General features: G+C 39.6%; 1 protein-coding gene across 8 annotated transcripts in view; it reads left to right on the forward strand.

Moving 5' to 3' along the window:
* Positions 1-21934, forward strand: part of inpp4b (inositol polyphosphate-4-phosphatase type II B) — a 183097-nt gene that overhangs the window by 54581 nt on the left and 106582 nt on the right. For 6 of the 8 annotated variants that reach the window (XM_020101329.2, XM_020101337.2, XM_020101335.2 and 3 more), the window contains exons 3-4: positions 8728-9038; positions 16534-16578. In XM_020101329.2, coding sequence (XP_019956888.2) covers positions 8954-9038; positions 16534-16578 — 130 coding nt within the window. In that variant the 5' untranslated portion in view covers positions 8728-8953. Of the gene's footprint in view, positions 1-3182; positions 3270-8727; positions 9039-16533; positions 16579-21934 lie in introns of all 8 variants that reach the window. The other 2 variants (XM_020101330.2, XM_020101333.2) reach the window with 2 other exon arrangements.

Below are 21934 nucleotides of genomic sequence, written 5' to 3' on the forward strand. Positions count from 1 at the left end.
TTAATCATGAATTATTATTATAACATTTCCTGCTTGGATTTTTTTTAATTACTGCTTGAAATCTGTTTGGGATTTGTAAGAAAAGATACTAAATATGTCACGTGGAAAGACAAAGTATAACAAAAATCCAGTTTATATTAGTGTCTTGCAGTTGTATTTGAACTTATAACTTTAGCTTAAATATTTGAGCAATATCATCGGTCTCCAGTAGAGACAATTCAGCACCCTGATGGATATAGCTTCACCATCTGATTATCAGTAATGGCAGGGGCGGCAATAAAGTGTGTCCTCTGAATTACCATAGATTCTAGCTATATTGATTAGCACTGTTATATTTAATACCACTTTAATTCTTTAATACAATAAATACAACTTTAATAGTTTATGTTTGTTCAAGAAGTGAGCAGTAATCAATAGAGCTCCCAAAAAACCATTCAACACAAAGACAAATTATCACCCCATTGATTAAGCAAGTCCTAAAACAATCGAGCAACTCATAAACAAATAAAGAAAAATCACGACATCTGATTCACTACTTGGCCTGGAAATAAAGACATGGCTAGAGTACAGCCTCCACGAACTGAAGTGACAACTGTTAGACGTGCTTACTCATTTTTTATATTCTATTATCCATGAGTGACCATCTCACACATTAACAAGAAAAGTTCTGATCCTTCTGATCTCGCTCTCTCTCTCTCTCTTACACTCTCACATTCAATCTCTCACTCATTTATGGACGGATCACCTGAATAATGGAAGATGCAGTATTTGATGTCAGTTGTGTGTGGGTCATGAGTTTGTAGGAGGAATGTTATTCTTCTAAAAAGCAAATGTGTAAATGTATAAAGGATGATAATGCATAAGATATAATGAAGCAAAGGTTCAAGGTTTTGCTGATTAACCTGCATCCAGTTAAAAGAGGCAAAAAGGAGCAAGAATAACTTGTAAAATGAGACGAAAAAGTTTTGGTTTTGCTAAGTTGGTTCCAAAAGTTATTTGAAGTAGAAACCAAGTGCAACATATACACAGCAGAGTATTGTTTTTTGTGGTGAATGCACATTGTGCGTTGATGTTTATAGTGTGATGGCTGTGCAATATGTTACTGTGCATCTTTTACTCATTCCATTTCTTTCTCTTTATTCTGTTTGTTTAATGACTCAAGAAACCCATTCTGTGAAAAGAAGTTTGAATTTTCCAATTATTAAAGGCCAATAAATAATTTTCTAAATTACAGTTTAATTACAACCATATATCAAAAATTTTGAAATTGTGTTAATTAAGTATTTTATAATGATCACAAACACAATAAAAGAAAAATCACATCTGATCAAACTTAACAAGGGACGCTTTAGGTTAATTATGGCCTCACACAGTGTGAGTAAAATACTGCTCCCTCTGTTTCAACACCGGCTTCACTAAAATGCACCATTTGAGTAAATAAATGACAAAATCCCAGATTGATTACTACGTGACTGCCTTTATTGGCAGTTTATGAAATGAAAAATCCAGTAATACTTCTGCAATTATTTCTGTGCTCTTTCACTAATGTGATTAAAAAGAAAGCACAAACCAGCATCAGCAACCCGTCTGCAATCAGCATTATTGGCATTAGCATTCATATTTACCAGTTTTCCACACTTACCAAGGACTCCAGAAGAATGAATTAACAGTTTTATCCGCATGTAGCCAAGCTGGAGCAAACCCTCCGCCAGTCTGTAATTACCCATCAGTGGCCTAACTAATCTGGACTGCAGTGTGCAATTCTTCTGTGCCCTACCCATCTGAATGGGCCAGACAGATAACAGGAGCACATGGAGCTGTGTATGCCTGCTGTCAGAGAGTGACAGCAGGCATACACAGCTGACAGAGTGCAGGATCAGGAGGCTACTCCTCTCAGCTGTCTCTGTGCCCTACCCTCAGCACCAGCCTGGCATGAGCTAAGAGTTTGCTGATCCCACATGAGTTGGTGCCATGAATTTTAAAACAAATCATTTGAAAAATACACACTTTTTTTTAGTATGTGTGTGTATTAATACTGTATTTGTTTATGTTTGCAAGACATCCTGCTGGCCTGGTAGGAGGATCTTACATAGCAGCATCCCACTATGCCTCAGATGCTGAATGACAGCTATGAGTTTAAATAAACCCCTGTTTCTAACCGCAATCTTCACTCCTTCCCTTGTCCTCTCCTTCCTCCCTGTCCTGCAGGAGGCCTGACCTTTCCACATTTGGTCATCCCTCCTCAGAGCTCTTTCATGTTGAAATGTTGCTTCATGCTTTGACACAAGACAGTAGATTGTAGAGTTTTTTCATTTGTCGTCTAGGAATTTGTCCTCATCTAAACGTTTTGTTGATGGATGTCATTTGGTCCCACATTGTTTCTGAAGAATGCTTCAATAGTCCATTTGACAGATGCCTAAAACCCGACTTTAGTCTGTTTAGACATGCAGCAACTCCGCGAGCCAGTGCTTAGAAAGAGAGGAGGCAGAAGATTTCAGGGAGCTATAGTGAGATTTAGGGTTTGTGGCTGAATTAACACTGTGCACATTACCAGGTGACAGTATATATACTATATAGCAAACTGCAGTGGTCCGGTGGGAGATGTGACAGTGGCCTTACTCTTAAGAGTCTTGCCCCTTTATCTGTAGTCCTTTTCTTGGCCACTTGAACTCAAGATGTAGATTTGTGACATCCTTATGAAGTGGAAATTGAGATTCTAACTTTGTTCATATGATATTTTCCATGAAACTTAACAGTTGACTGTATATGTTCCCTCTGGTCCTTCAGGTTGTCAGCCCCTTGGTCGAGATAGTCCAGTGTTTTGTGGAACTCTCAACACAATTTAACGGCACTCTGTAGATACTTCCACCAAGGTCCCCGCTTATGTAATCAAGCTGCACCAAATTAAATACACTCACAGATATCAGTCACCAAAATATGCCTGATTTTGTTCATAAAGATCCATGAATTATTACCTGGGGAACAATGATACAGAAATGGTTTAGAAATCCCTGTATTCATCCCTATATCTAGTTCTGGGTTCTTTTTTGGCCCATGTTCCATCCTCTCAAATTTTTATGACTATATTTTTCAAATCCCTGTAATTTCTGTGTCTGCAGTTGAAAGAGTACAGGACAATATTGCTTACCAACTGTTCTCCGCTTCATCACCTTCTCTGACAGACTGTGAACATGGAAAAACAGAGGAGTCATTGAAAAATGCATCATTATTCCTCTGAGGTGGTTTGTGTTCAATCCAGGCCTGGCTTGGTGAATACAGCCCTTGAGTAACATTTGAAGTTCATATTTAATATTTCCTGAAGGTTAATACCTCAGCCCAATCCTAACAATATTGTCTTCAAATGAACTTGCTCCATGTCACAATTATAGCCACATTACTTTGCTGGATATATTACAGAAGATGGGGATCAAACCTCTCAACTGTTATATAGCTTCCTGTGTATGAATTGAGCTGATTCAAGCACAGATAACACCAGGCTATACAGAATTATGTAGCAGCTGTGCTGGGGTCTTGACCTTTCCCTACGAACATGACTTTCTTTTAGCAGATCAAGAAATATCCAGAGAATCAACCTTGGGTAATGAAAATACTTGTACTTCAGTAAGAATGATACATAGATGTTGGCACAGTGGTGTGCATCTGTGTCTAGCAGCCAAGTAATTCAGAAATATAGTAGAAACAACTAATCCATATCTATCCTGTACTTTCAACATTGCTGGTTCTCTCGCGGAGATTGAGTGCCTAGAGCTATTTTGTTTCCACTGTGTCAGAGCCACTGGAAGCATAGCCAGAGTCCTTCTCTTTCTTCTTTGTCACAGAGACTATTGGGACTTAAGGAAGCCGTACAGTATTTCCTTCAGCATTTTTGCCTGAAAGAGTTTATTTGGGATCAAACCACAATTGATGATTAGCAGTCAGCAAAGAAGCTCAGGCTAAGTGTGTGAGCAGATGCCACAGTGATGGCAATAGAACATCATATTTACCTCCACAAAGGAAGTTATTCTGTCACCCCTGTCTACAGGTTTGTTTTAGCAAAGACTACATAACAGATTTCTACACAACTTGAACAAAATGGGACATTGACCAAGAAATAACCCATTAAACATCCTACAATTGTTTTTTTTTTATTTTCTCAATTATTGCGAGATGGGTTGGATATTTTTTCCAATTATTGGATAATTACAATTTACTCTGAATAATACATTGATTTTCATGAAGAATATCAGGCATATCTAGAGGACTGATGATAATGAGTGTGTGCATATTAGTTTCAGCTGAATTTGAGGAAACTTTTTTGAACAGAATAAAGATAAGAATGTGTCCATCACTTAATGTGTAGTTGTGCGATTTAATCCCTCTGCAGTATGAAGGGGTATGGATAGAAGAAAGTTATCACAGAGATAAGTATGTCTTTTAAAATACTGTACACAGTGGCCTTTTAGTATTGCTTCAAGACACACATAAAAATGAGAATATCTACCTTTCTATGTGTCAATGTTGGTGTGAAGGAAGCCATGACCCATCTCATCCACCTTCAAATTAAAAAATTATGAAAATATAATCTTTCTCCAACTGAGTGGATCCTTTTTATAAGACATTGGAAGTCGACAACTAAGATCTTAGCAGAGGTGCAGAAAGAAAGGATGCAGTAACCTGACATGACAACACATGATGAGAAATCAATAGCTTCATCTCTCCACAGTCTCTGAAAGGAGTGAAAAGGAAAGGGCTGGGGGATGGTGTCAGTTCATTTTTAATGTGAGGAGTATTCATGGGGACCTTGACAGACAGATTGTTGGTCCCATGAGACTGGATGACAGATGAATACCGATAATGCAGGGACAGATACTCTGCATTATATATATGCAACATGCTCAATAATACTACTGTACTTTTGCAGCATATGTGGCAGATGCTTTACTCATAGCATACACTACATTTTTGTTGTGTTCAGCTCTATCGTAATACAATAATTACATTTCGATAGGTACATTGAAATGGTTATGAGTAACTTTGTTCCTCCTGCCCATACAGTTGGTGAATGTGATGAGGGGAAGTCCAATTAAGCAATCAAATTGATAGCTTCCAAAATTATAATCTTAGCACCAAATCCCACCGTGTTTCATTCCCAGGAGGTGCAGGGAAACATTGCAGGAGGAGGGACGTCTAGTCTGCATAGCTTAACCTGCAGCTACTGCAATACAACAGGACACTAGAACAGCAGTGGATGGATGGATTCTTTATATTTAGTATGGACGTCAGGAACAATTGCAGCAAATCTAAACTCCATTCAGCATATTATACACAAGAGCATGTCAGTACAGATTGAAAATACAGCAAACCTGTTTTAATCCTTTTTCCATTTTATTCATTCCACTTAAAATAGATTTGACCATTTCTCAGTGGGTAGTTTAGTGTTTCATTAGTATGATACTACTCATGTTAACTTTGATTGACTGATCGTGTTCAGTGAGAAGTTCTTACTAAAGTATTTCCAGTAAATTGCTTGTGTGTGTGTGTGATCCATTTGCTGCTGGAGAATTTTTCGTTATTAAACAAACGTTAACATGTCTAAGCACTATTTACTGTTGTATTCATTTTTCTTTTTAGCTCTGCTATTATTTGCATTTTTTTGCATTTTTTAAACCAAAGTCCACTCAACACAATAATATTTTTCATCTTTCAGTCAGTGTTTTGTTTGGGCTGTCACCCGATGTGTGCAGTGGCTTCTTTCTTGGCTGTTTTGTAAAAATCGGTGGCACAAACATGTTAAAATCAAAGAAAGGGCACCCAGCAGGGGTAGCTGTCTAGAGGATGAACACTTTGATGTTGGTGTCATTGTTCTTGTTGTTGCCACATGCAGAATGTTGACTTTCTGAAACAACTAATAAAACTTTAATACCCAATATATTTCATTTTAAAAAAAATGTGAATACAATAAAACAAGCTGCACATCTATGTGATTGTATATTCTCTAAATATATATAATTTATCCTTCAGGAATGAAGACATTGATTTAAACAAGGCCAAATATTGCCCCTCAGTAATTATCCAGCCCGTTTTGGCCATAGTTTGTATTTACACCATGAGGATGGGAAGTCTCCTGCTGTGTAACCTGTGCCCCAGACACTACCCTGAATCAAGCCATTGGCTGTCTAATACTGAGGAGTCTATCACAAATTTTAATGGGCCTCAAGTGCTATTGGAATGGTAAATGTGAGAATCTGTTATCCAGGCTTTGGGGCTGAATAGCTAAAAAGGGCATGTTTATTTTCTTCTCTTCTCCTCAGAGTACTTGTACAATTCTCCATCTCCAGTGCATTGTCTATTGATTTTCTCTAGTCCCCTCTATCAGTCAGGCTTTAATAAGACAACACATGTCGCCTTTAAAAGAAATGTATTAGAATGTTAATGGATCACACCACAGACCCGTTTGTCTCTCGCTGCATTGTACACATTCGTGCTCGAGGTGGTGTTCATGTGAATGTGTGGGCCACCACATTTCCATTAAAACCATAGAGGCAAACGTTGGTCTCGGTGGTTTAAGGGAGTAAAGGGTGAGGAAAACAAGCAGTTTGTGTCACTAGAGGGATGAAGGGATAAGGATGGAGGCAGTGGAAGAAAGTGAAGAAGAAACCTCCTCGTGCAGAGTGGACTCATCTTCTGTCTTATTGCTCCTGCAGGGACCAATTTATCTTCATTTAGGTTTTTGGCACCGACACCAACCCAGACCAGTCGCGTGTGATCAGTATCTATGGTTTTACCAGTTTTTTATTTTTTTTTATTGTTTGAGTTACAAGAATAATCTGACAATCCAAACACTATCTTTAGATTAAATCACAGAGAAAAAAATATGTGTTGACCCAAAATTGTTTTTGTAAAGAGATGAAAGAAAGCCTATTTCAGGTTATATTGAATTTATACTACTCTTGGAGACAATCCACATAGATAAGATCAGCTTGCACGTCTGGTACAATGCAATAACCACGAAAGGTTTTGTGAAGGGTTTTACTAACCCTAACCCTAACCCTAAGTAAAAGGGTTTTTTTTTGGGAGGAGCAATGTATTCATGCCTTCATAGCTGATTCAAAATCTGTCTTTGTGAATTATTTATTTAAAGCAACAGTAATCCTACACTAAAAACCATAAAATATAAAAATCTTAAACCAATGTTTGGGTTGCCATATTGTGTCACCTTTAAAATGATGCACTTTTTAAACTTTTAAACTAGCTCATATAACACAGAGATATGCAAAATGTTTCAATGTGATGCCACATGTCTTAGTTTCCCATAATGAATTTGTTGGTGTCCAACCCCAGCCTTATTTCCTCCAGGAGCTTAAGGCTTCTGCTTCCGCTGTGTCTTTATTGAGCTTTAGCTTAGACCGCAACACCCTCTCTATTCAGCAGGGTATAAATTAACATTGATTTTAGATATGGCCTTACTGTATCATCATGGCCTTGGTGGCCAAATAACTAACAATAACCTTCACAGTATGAGGGGGTGGAGATATGGTGAGGGCAGCAAATAAAGGCACAGGGGAAGAGAGCTGTATTATTCTGTCAGTGTACCTCTTTATTACACATATTTGCTGATTAAAACAAAATCTTTTGTTGCCTCCTCTTCTCAGTATCTGCAGATCCCTGGTCTAGATGTACACAGATATATATCAATCAACATATAAACACATTTTATCTCAATTGTAAAATCTGTATTTACTACAGTCCTAATACACTTCACAAAAACAAAATATACAGAAATGAGAAAAGGGCATCAATAATCTAATTTGGAAGTTACAAATACATGGGTGAGAGTTTCTGTATAGAATATTGAAGTTTAGCAATATTACCAAGATGAACATTTCTGTCTTGGTCTTGAGCCTGGATATGAGACAGGAATGTCAGCCGTGAATCAAAAATCCATCTGAAGGTTTAAATGTTCTAAATGTTTTACAAAATATAGCCATCGATATTAAGTCAGATTCTGACATAAATGCCCATGTGTGGCACAGGTTATCTAACAACTCAAAACTCAAAACCTTTTTTATTTTATTTAGCAGCAGAAAGTCCATATCCATTGGGTAAATTTTACTTCTGATACACATAACTCCAAATGTAGGAGTTGTTGTACATGTACATATAACTGTGCATCATTAACACTGTTTTGTCTAAATGTCATTGGAAACTATTATTATCTTTGCTACTGTCCATTCGACCTGTTGATTAAACGTTATACTCAGCAATGACATTACCGTCTTCCAAAATAACATGCTGCATTAAGGTGGCTTCACCGTATGGAGCTAAACAGTCAGATGCTTGTTAAATGATTTGCTGCTAGAAAAGGAAAAGGGAATGGTGTGTCTCAGTGGCAAGGGGAGGTTGGTGAAGGGGAGGGAGATGGATGTCAGAAATCAGAGGGACCCCTGCTGCCATGTCTGGATGCAGCAGTGGCTGCGCAGTGAGAAGAGAAAAGAAGGGAGAGGGGGAGAGTGGGCAGAGTTGTGTCTTTCTGGCTGTGTTGCGCTGTGCAGTCTGGTCGAGGTGCCCCACTGACAGCCCAAGATTGATGGATAGAGCTGTGTATCGCACATAACATCAATTCTGTTCTGCTTTCTGTTTCGTTCGGAGTCTCACTTCCTCATCAGTCCTCCCTTCCCCTCTCTCTGCCGCTCTCCCTCCCTCCCTCCCTTCCCACCTCTGCTCCAGGTCCCTTGTGGTCCCTCTCTTCCATATTAGTTTCCAAAAGGCATCTTTAATGCTGCAAGAGAGCGAGCTGTGAGGCAGCAAGAAAGCGAGGCGAGCAGGATTGCTATCTTCGTGACAGCTTTTCCGCTTGGCAGGCTGCGTGTGAGCCGGGGAACTGGACTGGACTGTGGTGTTTCGTGGAGGAGGTGGGGGAGCAAGAGGGAGAGCTGAGAGGCAAGCTGGACAGATGGAGGACGGCATCCAGCACCTGGGACACTGCATGGTTGACATGAAGGAACTGAGTGCCAACCCTGAAGGACTGATTGCTGCCGGTGAGCTGACTGCACTGTGTTGTGTGTCTGTCTCTTAATCTGCACCCTCCCTCTATCTCCTCTGTCCTTCCTCATGCAGTTTAACACTGAAACACCTTGGGTGGCATCACAGTTGTTTCTGTCTGCTCTTTAACATGCTACTGTTTCTATGAATGCTTATCCCACAGATGTCTAGTTTGTGCGTATTCTCCCTCAGTTTGTTTTTGCAGTGTTTTCCTCTCTAACACACAGACAGAATGTGTGTGTTGAAGGGAGAGAGAAAGAGAGAGAGAGTGAAGGGTGGAGGTACCAGCCAGAGTGAGAAAGGGCAACAATTTTAAAAGCACGATGATCAATATCAGCTGATGGAATTCACTGCAGTTTTATTGGCTAATCAGGACGATTCATACCTCAGGGTCATGTTGTTGTAATTATTACAAAAGAACAATTGTACCTGCCATTAATATTAATATTAATATAAGTGGATTTGGAGGGCAAATTTTGTTTGGAAATGTTTGGAGTGACATCATATTCATAATTGAATCCTCAAAAACTCAACAAATTATTCAAGAGGGTTGATTTTGAAACCTACTGCCTGCCTTTCTGTGAGCATCCAGTTCTGTATTTGGTCTTTTCACTGTGGTTGAATTGAAATCGCAAATTTGTTGGTCTCAGAATGTGGCAAAGTATGTCAGAAAACTCTGCCTTACCTGGTTTGGGTTTACATTGTGTTTGATTTAGTGGCTGAGCAGATGGTGGTTTGAAAAACACTGTCTAATGTCTGCAAATGATTGTGCTTGTGGAGATGTGTGTCTGTGTGTGTGCTCTTCGCCTCTTTACTGCAGGTATATTCCATATAGCCGGAAAGTATTGTCACTAATGAGCACTGGCAGAGGCAAACTAGATGTCTCAGTGCCCATCACAACAGGAGAATGCTAAAGAGATTAGCCATATCAGCGATGCCTCAAAGCCTGCTCTCCAAGTTTAATACCTTTGCTCACCAAAAAGACCCTCACTGCAGTCAGCACGGCTGAGCATTTCCATTGGCATGCAAGCTTAACACATCATCTTCCCCATGGGGACAAATAAATGGAGCCGTACAAAGAGGAATGAAAGCACAATTCATGATGCCCTGTCTCCTCGCCTCGAACCACACGGATACACGCAGAACCACCTGCATCCACAAGTACACACACAGATATAATGAAACATGTACACACCGCTACAACAACACATACATACACTCATGCAAACATCTAAGCATGGGTGAACACACACACACACACTCTCACTCTAACAGTTATGACCTGATCACGAACCCTCGATATGCACGGCTATAAAATCACACAGTCACAATTTGGAGATGACATCTGACAGGTGTGGGAGTGCAGCAGTAATGACAAACACCTCACTGTACCTCTGCTTTGTTTTCCCTGAGCATCCTGGGAGACAAAAGGGAAGAGCAAAGCACATAATTACCATGTTTGACACGAAAGACAGGCTGACAACCCCACATTATCAGTCGCAAGGTGAAATAGTTTATCTCCTCCTTCGTGACAGAAGGGAAGAGTGGGACCTATCTGGGTGCTGCTGAATACTTATTAAGGTGGGACTGAATTGGCATTTTACAAACACAAAAGGTAAAATTATCTTATCTTAACTATTCATACTAGAATCTACATATAGACACATGGGTTTTCCATTAAAGTTGCAACCCAAGTGATTTTTGTTGCATCACCAATTTACTGATTATCCAAGTTTCCCTTGGTGTCCTTGTTAACCCTCCGCATTCCATCTCCCATCGACGCCACAGTCAAGAGCCCCACAGTACATCCGAATGAAACACAACCTCAATCTCTCAGGGCAGTAATGTGACGATAACTCACGCTCCCATTCAGCACCACTTGTTTTAATGGGATGCCTGTTTTTTCCAAACATCAATCGAGTTAGTTGAACGTTAGCCGGGCTGATGACTGAATCTTCAGAAAGGATGCACAGGTGCTGTTTTAGATCATTTGAACTACAGAAAATAGGGAAGCGAGAAGGGAGAAGTTTGAAAAAATGAGATTGAGGGAAGAAAGACTGCAATTAGTGTTTGTGTGTCAGCTCACATCTGTAGTGCCGCTGGTGGAGGTGTTTGTGGTTGGAATGGTTTACCGAGAGGCGACCAGTTATATCCCTGAAATATCAAATCTCATGAGCCAGCCATATAAGTGAATTATTAATATCACCTCAACATCCAGAATAAATAGTATTCCAAATCATAAAGCAGGATTTGTTGTAAGGCACAGGCTCTTACATGTAATATCTATTCATGAAGAGGATAAGCAGGAGTGATTAGGAATGTGTACTGTACGCTTTGCGAGAGGGTTTATCAAAGCCCTTTATGGAAATTGCTTGATTTTCTTAGTTGAGCTGGTAGCATATGAAGGGGACCGGAGCAGCTACATGTATTTCGGAGCTTTTACACAATTATTTTTTGCGAAGTCAGGAATAAGCAGCAATCCCATGTGGAATCTGTTTGCGCACTCCCCCACATTTCTTCCTTTCACAGTATCTGCTGTTACAAGCTAGTGAGCGGTTATCCCCGCGTACAGTGGCTGAGGAAGAGGGTTAAATGATCGTCTGCGAGACGGACAATTTAAGTCCCTGTACATTAATTAACTTTGTCATTTTGGAGAAATCACCTAGTCTGCTCACATCCTAATAAATTACCCTCTCGCTTCAGCGTGCCTTTTTCCCCACTGATACCACCCGCAGACAGGGGGGTGATAGATTGGAGGTACAGAGGGGCTGTGCTGTTATTTCTAGAGCCAGATGAAACTGCAGTGTAGCGGGCGGGCACACCTCATTTGCTCTGGGCCCCTTCGGGAGTTACATCTGCATGTGCCGCCCGCCGGCCTGCTTGCTGCCTGCCGCCTTGCTGCGCTTATTACCATATTCATAATGCCAGTGGATATCGATTATGAATACCACACCTGTGCCACTTTTCTCCACATACGTCTCAACACATTGCAGCTGTGCAACGATGGGATTCAGATGGACAGTACAGGTGGTTGACCTCTCCTTATGTAATGGGTAATTAGTGTAATTAGACTTTGTGTATTTGATTTGGTCAGCTGGATTCTCACCGAGGGTTAATGACATGCATGTGTGTGCAGAGCTCAAAGACAAGAATGGTGCATCAGGTGTTCAGTCCTCAGGTTATGCATAATTTTGCCCATGATTTTAATAACTGTGGATACTGATGCATGTGAGCAACAGTTTCCAGACCTGCTCCAGAACACTGTGAAATTAATAATGTCAGAATTCATTCTCCAAGAGGCAAAATGATCTGTATCGTCTGTCAAGTGTTTATGGAAGGATCGTGTGAGATGCTTTAATTATAGGACACTCAATCTCCAAGTTGCGCTCTAAAATTCCGACCTTAAAGGTGGGGTAAGTTATTTCCTGGAATAATATTTGAACAAAAACAAAAATCCTTTACTGGTCCTTCAGAAGCTCCACTCCCCACCTTCATGCACATTACTTAGGCCACTGATCCAAAATTTGGAATCATCCACAACAAACCAATAGGTTCACTGAACCAAGGGTAAGCAAAACAAAAAACCTTACCCAGCTTTTAAACCGAAACAGTGCAGCCTCTTCATCCCTTTCAACTCTTGGTCTCTCCTTTATTGAAACGCCTAACAGATGTTCACACAGGTCTTCGCCCTTTAGTTTTCTTCTGTCTGTCAACTGCAGTCTGTGGTGCTTCAGCAGGTAACATTTGGAGCGCTAATGTAAAAATGATTGTGGGTATAATTTCTTGTGAGACAGCGATGGTAACAGAAGGGCACTTTCACCGGCTAACAGTAGATGTTATGTTCGGAAACACTAGTGGTGATGGTCTTTTTTGTGTTGTTCTCTCATCCCTCGATAGTGGAAGGTGGAGGAAATTATTACACTATTGCACATGTTTATTTATGAATCACTAAGAGAGAGGATTAGCCTACTGTTACAAATTGTTTATGACCACCAACATGGAAATCGCTATTTCTGGTTCAGAGACCTCCATCTTGCACCTACTACCACTAGTTTTGTGTGTGTGTGTGTGTGTGTGTGTGTGTGTGTGTGTGTGTGTGTGTGTGTTTTTGTGTGGCACAGATGGAGTCCTCTAAAAACAACTGGACTCTTAAAGCTGCAGTCCCTGATGAGAACGTGGCACCAGAGGCGGGACCTAACAGCTGGCACTGTTTCAGCCCACCTAGCTTAAGGGCTCTTTGTTGCCACCTCACAACATATCAACCAGGCGTATTAAAGTTTCATCAGCACTCACAAGGAAGCCTTAGTGGTGACAACATGAGGAGACATGACCCCTGAGGAATGGAATAATGAGAGTAATGTGAAAACCAGATAGCGCTGCAGACAGTTTATTTACATACATAATTGTCCTGTTTGTGTAACAGTGTATGAGTGTTTACTTGCCTACATATTTCAGCTATTTGTGAACCTGATTCATTAGATGTTTACTGTATTTGCATGCATGACACACATTGCACTAAGTTTACATAAGCCTGTTTATTTAAATGTAGCCCATCCTGACAAGTGTGGCGGCTGAGAGAATTCAGTTCACTGAAACTTGAAGACACAAGCTAATTTAGATAATTTATTCACTAATATCTCAACATATTTGCTGAATTTCAAAATGCATCGTAAGTAGCTTGTGTATTTTGGGATTTCTTTTGGCCAGAGTAGCCATGTGACTCTCAAAAGGGCACAGGCTAATGATTTCAATACTTTAGCATGTCTGTTATTCATTAGCAATCTCCGTACCATTGTTGCTTTTGCATTAATTCAAATTAATTGAAAAATATTTTTCAAAATTAATTCAAAAACATTTCCAAAAATATATTTTAAAACATTCAGTCAAAATACCTTTTTTAAAATTGCATATCTGCTCTTGACATAATTTATAACATGCCTGTAATCATTGATAGCTCAACTTTAACATTTCAGAAGATAGGAAACCCAAAAACATTAACTAAACCTGTGAAGCTGGAAAAACACCTTTACATTTTTTTTTTTACTGACAGTTGAATAAAACTAACCCTCTCAATTTTGTGAGACATTTTTTGCTCTTTACTTTTAATATACCCATGTTATGAAGCCTCTTTGGATATATAACCACCTCTTTTTTCTGAAAGTACTAAAATCATTCTTGACTGTTTGATATTTCATACCAGCTGGTTTTTTAAATATTTTCTTGGAAGTGTCTTTCTTCTCCTTACAGATGGTCACTGGTTTAAGTTTTGGATAGGCAGGACTTTAGGGCTTCTAACATATTTCAAATAAGCAGTGTTGCCCTGCACTTTCTTTAATATTGCATCATTTTGGTGCAAGACTGTTGATTAGTCAGACTTTTTTCTGTGAAGTCTGTTGAGACATTTGTTTTTCTGATGAAAGGTTTTTTAAATTTACTGACCTGACAAATTACAAATAAACTAACCTTGACTGAACATAAAAGCTGCCAAGAAAGTGTGGAGACTGGAACAATTACAAATACAAGTAAATCATTTTCAGTGTGTGTGAAGTATTACCATAAGTTGTGTGGTGCCCACACATCAGTAAACATTGACTATCCATGGCCCATTAGTGTGGTTGATGAGCCTTACAGAGGCCAATTGTGTTCAGGCACCCCAGAAAGAGGAAAAATGCCATTTAGCGGTTTTCAACCATCATGCAGGTGTTTCATCGTTTGATTGGTTGTGTGTTGGACTAGGAAAGAGATGAATGAGAGACAGCGCTGGTGACAGGTCTTACTGTCAGTCCTTTACTCATCTTTATGGCATAATCCCTCAAGGTTGACGTTTACCCACAAACTCCTGGTCACAAAAATTGAACGATTGAAATGTGTTTGTAATGTGAAATGGACAGTTACACTAGTCGCTGTAACACTTTGGCAAACTTGCCCTGACGTGAAAATCTCAGACCAATCGTAGACATTTTTACATGATAGGTTATTACTGTCTCCTCACAAGGTTTTTTCCAATTTGCCTTCACCATTGCCTTTTTTTGTGGAGTTTGGAGTTCTCTCTGTTTCTTCATCATCCAGCTTCATCCCAAACTCCAAATTGATTGAAGGTGTTAAATGTGATGACAAATGTTTTTTGTCTCTAGATGTTGGTTCGTCTATACGCTGACGACCTCTCCAGGGTGTACCCCACCTTTCACACGAAGGGGCTTAGATAATATGTGGATGAAAGGAGCTTGACAAGCTCTTTTTTCTGATTAGAATATTTTCAGTCTCAAAAGTTGTTCCAGTGAAAGGATCAGATTTCTACCTACATGCATAATATATTGCTTCTTTCCTATTTTTTACTGGTTGTGCCCTTTTCTTGGCTGATACATACTGATACAAGTCTTTTAATATTGGGTGTCTGCTGATACTGACACTCAATCTCCTACTTAATTAACTTACTCAGGCAATTTAATCAACATTTAAGTATCAGACACATTGAAATTATAGAACTGTAAACTAGTGTCACAAGTCACAACCAAATAATTTTTGGAGCTTTTTGATGCAAAAACTGAAGCTCATGGCTCAAAAACATAAAGTCTGTAAGTTTAATTCATCCATATGATGTGACTGAATGTTAGTGTTGGACGCTGCCAGCCCTGACAGTGACGTGAGGCTGAACTCTACGATGACTCACTCCCTTGAAACCTCAGAAACACTCGGTTCACTCCTGGCTGTACAGTGGTGTTACAGAGCGGTGGCTCTTCTCTTGTCTTTGACAAACACTGACAGCGGCACACAGAGGACACACCAACTGACAACAGCCATGTTTCATTTAGGTCTATGATCAAGTTAATTAGCTCCAGCTGATGTACCACCACTGACTCTAACTTGAAAGGGGCAGCAGAATATTTGCCACGCTGAATCGCTAGCGCTGATCGTTTGTGCGGCTGATTATTAGCATTTGAGCAAATAACCCGAGAATCTGTGAGACCCCACACCACCACCCCAGCCACAAAGTCTTCCCCCATCACGATGTTTCATTCTAGACTTCATCATGTGCACATTTGGTGACATTGCACAACCCTGTAATATTTTTTTTATCTACTTTATATCCTTTGTCTGGCAGTGGTCTGTGGGCCAGTGCCAGGTTGTCTGTGAAAAGTTTCCAGATTCATCTAATAAAATGATCATAATATATATATATATGTTCTGTTGTATTGACATGGTGGAAATGTGTTTAATATATGTCTGATATCTTTCTGAACAGTTGCAGCTTTTTTATTTTATATCATTTGAAACTGAACCTCCTTGATTTGGGACTGTTCACACCGTGCAATCACACAGAAAATCGGAGACAATTTGGTCTCTAGGAAATTGAAGGGGCTCAAGAGTTTAGGTTCTGAATTGTGTTATTTTCTTTTTCTTCCATTGTTCTAATGCTTTGCTCTCCCTTTCTTTTTATCTCCCTCTGCTTTTATCTCCTCTCCCCTCTATTTTCCTCTCTCTGTCTCTCAGGTGTTATTCTCACACCCAAGCTGCCTCAAGTGGAGTTCAGCCTTGGTAAGTCCTGTGTTTACTCTGTCTGGGTAATTTTACTGTATAGGGAAGTACTGCAAGTGAAGCTATCCTACGCTGTGTTGACATCTTTTCAAGCACATTGGATGGAAGACATATGGACTCGCTTGCATCACATCTCTTTCATTTTTTTACACGACTAAGTTGTTGAATTCTATTTCTAGACTATTCAGTGTCGGTCAGGTCACCTTATCAAAAGCTGAAATAGGATTATTTTGGTCTTTGACAGTGGAAACTCACAGCTCCAATGACTGGTGTCTCTGCTTCCTTTTTTCTATCTTTTAATACAACTGCTTCATAGGCTTCCTACTGTTTACAGTAAAATGGAGACTGAATATAAAGATATTCCAGGGATGTGGCTACAAGTTTTGTGTCAGAAATCTCAATATTATGAGGATCATCCTACAAACATTCTCTACCTATTGTCACTTGATGACCGCCCAGCCGGGCAATTTCCCATTTAAGTCATTTGATGTGTTTAAACCACAACTGCGTGTTGATACCTTCCTCCTGATTGTCCCATTTTCATTACAAGCAGTAAAGGTCAAAATTACATTTAGCCATAAAGGCATACAATCACTACAGAGACTGTGTGCATGCTTTTTGTGTAAAAGCATGCACACATCTGTACTATGCACACATAGTCGTTTCAGGCATACCATTATATCTTGCAAGACATCAAATAAATCTTTTGTAATGCTCGCTTTGGTCTGTAAATGTTCGTTCTATTTGAATTTATATTCAAATTATACTGTAGGCTGAGGTTCTGCACTCAGATGGACCAATGATCTGAATGTAAATTATCTTTCATGTAGAAAATACAGCTAACAGTACAGAGAGATGGAATATGTGGCCACAATGGAAAGAACTTCTATACAACCTTTCTCAGATCCTGATGAAAGAAATACAGAAAACATTGAATTACTTTTAACCTCTGGGAGGAGGTGACATGAGTTAATAATAAACGTGATTTGAAATTGATTATTTTGATAAAATGATATTTACAATGATGAAAACAAGAATGAAACTCACTCTGGAGACACTTACTTGCACTGTCTGCCTCTCAGAAAGCTCAGCAGCTGCAAGCTTTCCTGAGAATGTCAAGTCAGCAACAGTAATTTAATTTTAATTTAAAGCAAAGCAGGGCAACATTTCATAAACGAGTAAAATGAAAGTTCATTTTAGAAAAGGTAAAGCGAAGAGTCATTCAAAAGCTGCTCTGTCACAACTAACTGAGAGGAAAGAGTCTGCACCAGAATCTGAAAGCCCTCACAAACTATTTATTGTCATTTTTAAAGGTCAACAAAAAAAAACATTTTATTATTATCCCAGTAATGAGGAGCACAAAAACCAAAGGCATCTTCAACAGACCTTAGGTACAAACCAGTGATGACAGAGGGTCAGTGCTTTTTAACTTCATAAATTCTAGTGTGTACTGAAAACCAGTGCAATGATTTGTGAATAGGTCTGAAAGTCCTGTCAAATCTCTGGAGTTGCAGTTTTATGAATTAGCTCCAGCTGCTCCATATACAGGGGTGAAAAATGTATAGTGAGTATAAAGAGCAACTGTGTGCACATGTTCCTGTTACTGGTTGTGGGTGTTTTTGTGTAAATTGTGCACAAAAGGATGTCGAACCTTTGTAATTAATGATGTAGCTAATATCACTTCAGGCAAACATGACATTCAACGGTATTAAGGCTGCCTTTAGATGGTAATGATAAGGGGAGCTCTTTTTATAATTGAAGGTCAGTTTACTCATCACAATAAGCACTCAGCCTACAAAAACCGTTATTTAATGTTTTATCTTTGAAATTTGAATAAGTGACGCAGAAGATGCCTTTTTTTGTTTTAACAGTGTCCAAGAACAATTCTGGACCAATTCAACAGCTTGATGAAAGCAAAGATTGATTTAAAGTATTTAATCAGTCTGCCAGTGGAGGATGAATGGCTTTGACATCCCAGGTCATTTTTTGCCATGATTACCCTCAGTAAAAGCAAAAGCTAAACTTTGTATTTCCATGAAAATGTGTTTTACAGTAATCATACTCAACCTTCAAAGGCCTAATGTTGTACAAAGTATGATTTCCACATCTTTTTTTTCGTCATTCTTTTTACTGCTATTCTTCAACCTCGCTGTTTATGTGTCCCGATTTATCAGCCGTGTTGTTTTATGAGTTACACCCGGACTGAACACCAGCTATTATTATGACTGTGTGTATGAAATGCAAACTTGCTTACTCACAGTTAAAGGATGATATCCACCGCCTGTAGCCAGAGCTCTGGAAATGGGATAAGCTGCTTGACGGCTTTGTTGCCATTTCTGCTGCCAAGGCAAAGCAGATTTTTGTATATGCAGCCTTCCACTCTTGTTGCCCGAAGTCCCGACTCCCTAATGCCCCTAAAGATCTCGGACTCAGTGACTAAACAAGTCCCCTTAGTTGGTCTTGTTGAACACTGGCACTGCACCAGTCCACCTGTAAGGGTCTGTCAGCTAAGGAGAAAGGCCACCCCCCCTCCAAAGCTGAACTGGAGGCCGGGCCAGTTGACCTCCAATACTCCTGCATTGGTGGTGGACATTACAAAACTGCGTGCAATCATTCCAGCATCTTGGAATATCATGATCCAGCAGTTTGCAGGGAAAAATTAAGGCCCATGACTTCACAATGAATCCGGCAGAAGCAGTGAAGTCTGAATTTTTCTGAGCTAAGTGACTGCCCGTTCAGTAGTATAATGCATCACCTGGGTGGCATGGGTTTGTGTTACTCTGAAAACAGTCAATCAGCGCAAAACTCCTTCATAGAGCTCAAGAGAAAATTGTTACTTGAGTACAAAAAACAACAAATATATCTTTTAATGGATACTACAACTTCAAATGAAACATCAGAAATTTATGTGAATGTATAATACTTGTATCTTCAGTGTTACTAGAGGGGTTGTCAAAAATATAAAACATTGTCGTTATTATTTAAAAAAACAAAATCCCTTGTAAAATTGTACTCTTCGTATGCATACGTTTTTGAATGGCAGCTTTACAAATGGCCTGTGAATCATACACAATTCATTATAAACATGAGGCTCTATTCACACCAGAAACAGCAAATTACATGCATTATATTAAAGTGTTTTCTGATTCAACATCATATGCTTGTCAATAGCTTATACATTTACATGAGTGATAAGCAGCTCTGTGTAGTGGGTGAAGGACATATTTATCTCAACACGACAGCACTTATTTTCCCTCCATTTTCCCTAGACCCACTGGCAAACAGGTGTGCCAAATGGCGGCACATGCAAATTATGTTGTCAAATTAATTGAAGCGTTCAAATAATTATCATGATGAATAATCGTCTTCTGGAGATGAGCATATATTTGTCTCCTGTGGCAATTCCTAGGGCCCCCCTCTCGATTAAATGGAATTTAGATTCTTTGTGGGGTCACAGAAGCCCACTGCATTGAAATTCATTTCCAGCAAATTCATCTTGAAAGAGCTCAGCTTATTCCAATCAAACAAAATAAATACAGCATAGTAATTGGAGCCTCCAAGAGTGGGCAAATATTATTACTCCAATTGCTCAATTGTTATGGTAATTTAGGAATCAGCCTTAGTACACTTGGGTAGTTGAATCACATAACTGAAATTGCAAGTCACGTCACTGTCCGATTAATTTGAACCTATGATGGAAAACTGGCCAACCTCCGGTCACTGCAACAATCCGTAATCCGCCAATCTGCACTGAGCAAAGCTGATTTAATTTCTGCCTGTGCTAACCAGCTAGCCCTTGAGCCACAAGCTCTCACTGAGACTTGGATCCAACCAGAAAGTACTGTTAAATCAACTACCATCTCCACTAACTTCACATTCTACAATGCTTATCGTGTGTCCAAGTGAGGAGAGGGAGACTGGCTTCTTCATTTGTAACAAATGGAAACTCGCTTAACTGTTCCAAACAAATATTTCTCTTTGGACTGCCAGGCTGTTAATGACACAGCTCAGGTTAAAGTCTCCACACCTCTCTGACCATTATTTGATTATCTTCACTGAAATGCCTCCAGGAACAGCGCTCCATTCGATCAACTCTTGTTTCACCACAACCTCTCTCCCACTCATTTTTCCTTACTTCCACTGTGCTGCCGTATCCAGAGAAAAATGCATATATAATGTTACTTTTTACTGATACCTTTGTGCCTTTTATTTTGCAACTGTAAGGTGCAACAACAACAACTTCCATCTTGTGGCAAAAGACCCTTCCACTGTCTGGGATTTGTTTTGAGCTCTTGCTTTTTTGCTCTCATTCTACTAAATTTTTCCGTGTTGTTTGGCATGATTCATGAAGGCGGTAAAAGATGTTAGTGTTGTTTAAGTCTGTTGTGAGGACCAGGCAGGCCTGTAATTTGCAAGGTGAAGTCCTATGTTTTGTCTTAGCTGGTCATAGTCATTTTTCTGTTGACCATGGCCATTAATTACCGTGTTGTGTGTGATGCTCACTCTCCTCTATGTGTGTTTGTGTTGCCTACAGGGGAAGATCGTTCTAGCACCTATTCTATGCGGAAAAACACAAAGCACCGATGCTTTGTGGCACAAAGAAATAGTATCATATTAAATGCTAGATGTTTTTCTGGGAACATGTTAATATCTTCATTTCACACAACGCTGCCAAATAATGTATCTGCTCTGTTTCCTCTATCCACCAAACCTTCTCATTCTAACCAGCCATCTGAAAGTTGCATACCAAAAATGGCTTGACTGAGGGTTTATCAGTGACTTCTATCTTCCTTCTCATTCAGCATGCTTATCACAGACACCACCATCAAAACCTTACTCAGTCCAACATTACCTTAACCAGACTCAAATCTCTCACCTGATATATTAGCCTCTTTATTTACTAAGGAGGTGATGAACATCAGTAGCCAATTCTCCAAACTACTCAAAACAACTACCCCCCCCCCCCCCCCCCCCCCCCTTGGTGACACTATTCATTTTTGAGAACCATCAGCCATTCTTGTTTCTTCCATTCTTATCTAAGGGTATCAAAAGGACAGTTTTTCAAATAGGTCTCAGATTTCTTCTTGCAGAACTTCTTGATCCGAATCAGTCGGGCTTTAAGAGTAACTACTCTAGCGAAACGGCTTACTTATCTTTGATGGAGGCCCTAAGGGTGTGTTGGGTGGCAGCTTAGGCATCAGTTCTTATCTTATTGGACCCATCAGCAGCCTTTGACACAATGAATCACTGCATCTGCCAGTCGTACACTCTGATATGGGCATCTCGGGCAATGCACGCTCTTGGTTTGAATCCTACCTCATGAGGTGTTATTTCAATGTTTCATGGAAAGAACAAA

The sequence above is a fragment of the Paralichthys olivaceus genome, chromosome 8, assembly GCF_024713975.1.
Source record: "Paralichthys olivaceus isolate ysfri-2021 chromosome 8, ASM2471397v2, whole genome shotgun sequence".
Lineage (NCBI taxonomy): Eukaryota > Metazoa > Chordata > Actinopteri > Pleuronectiformes > Paralichthyidae > Paralichthys > Paralichthys olivaceus.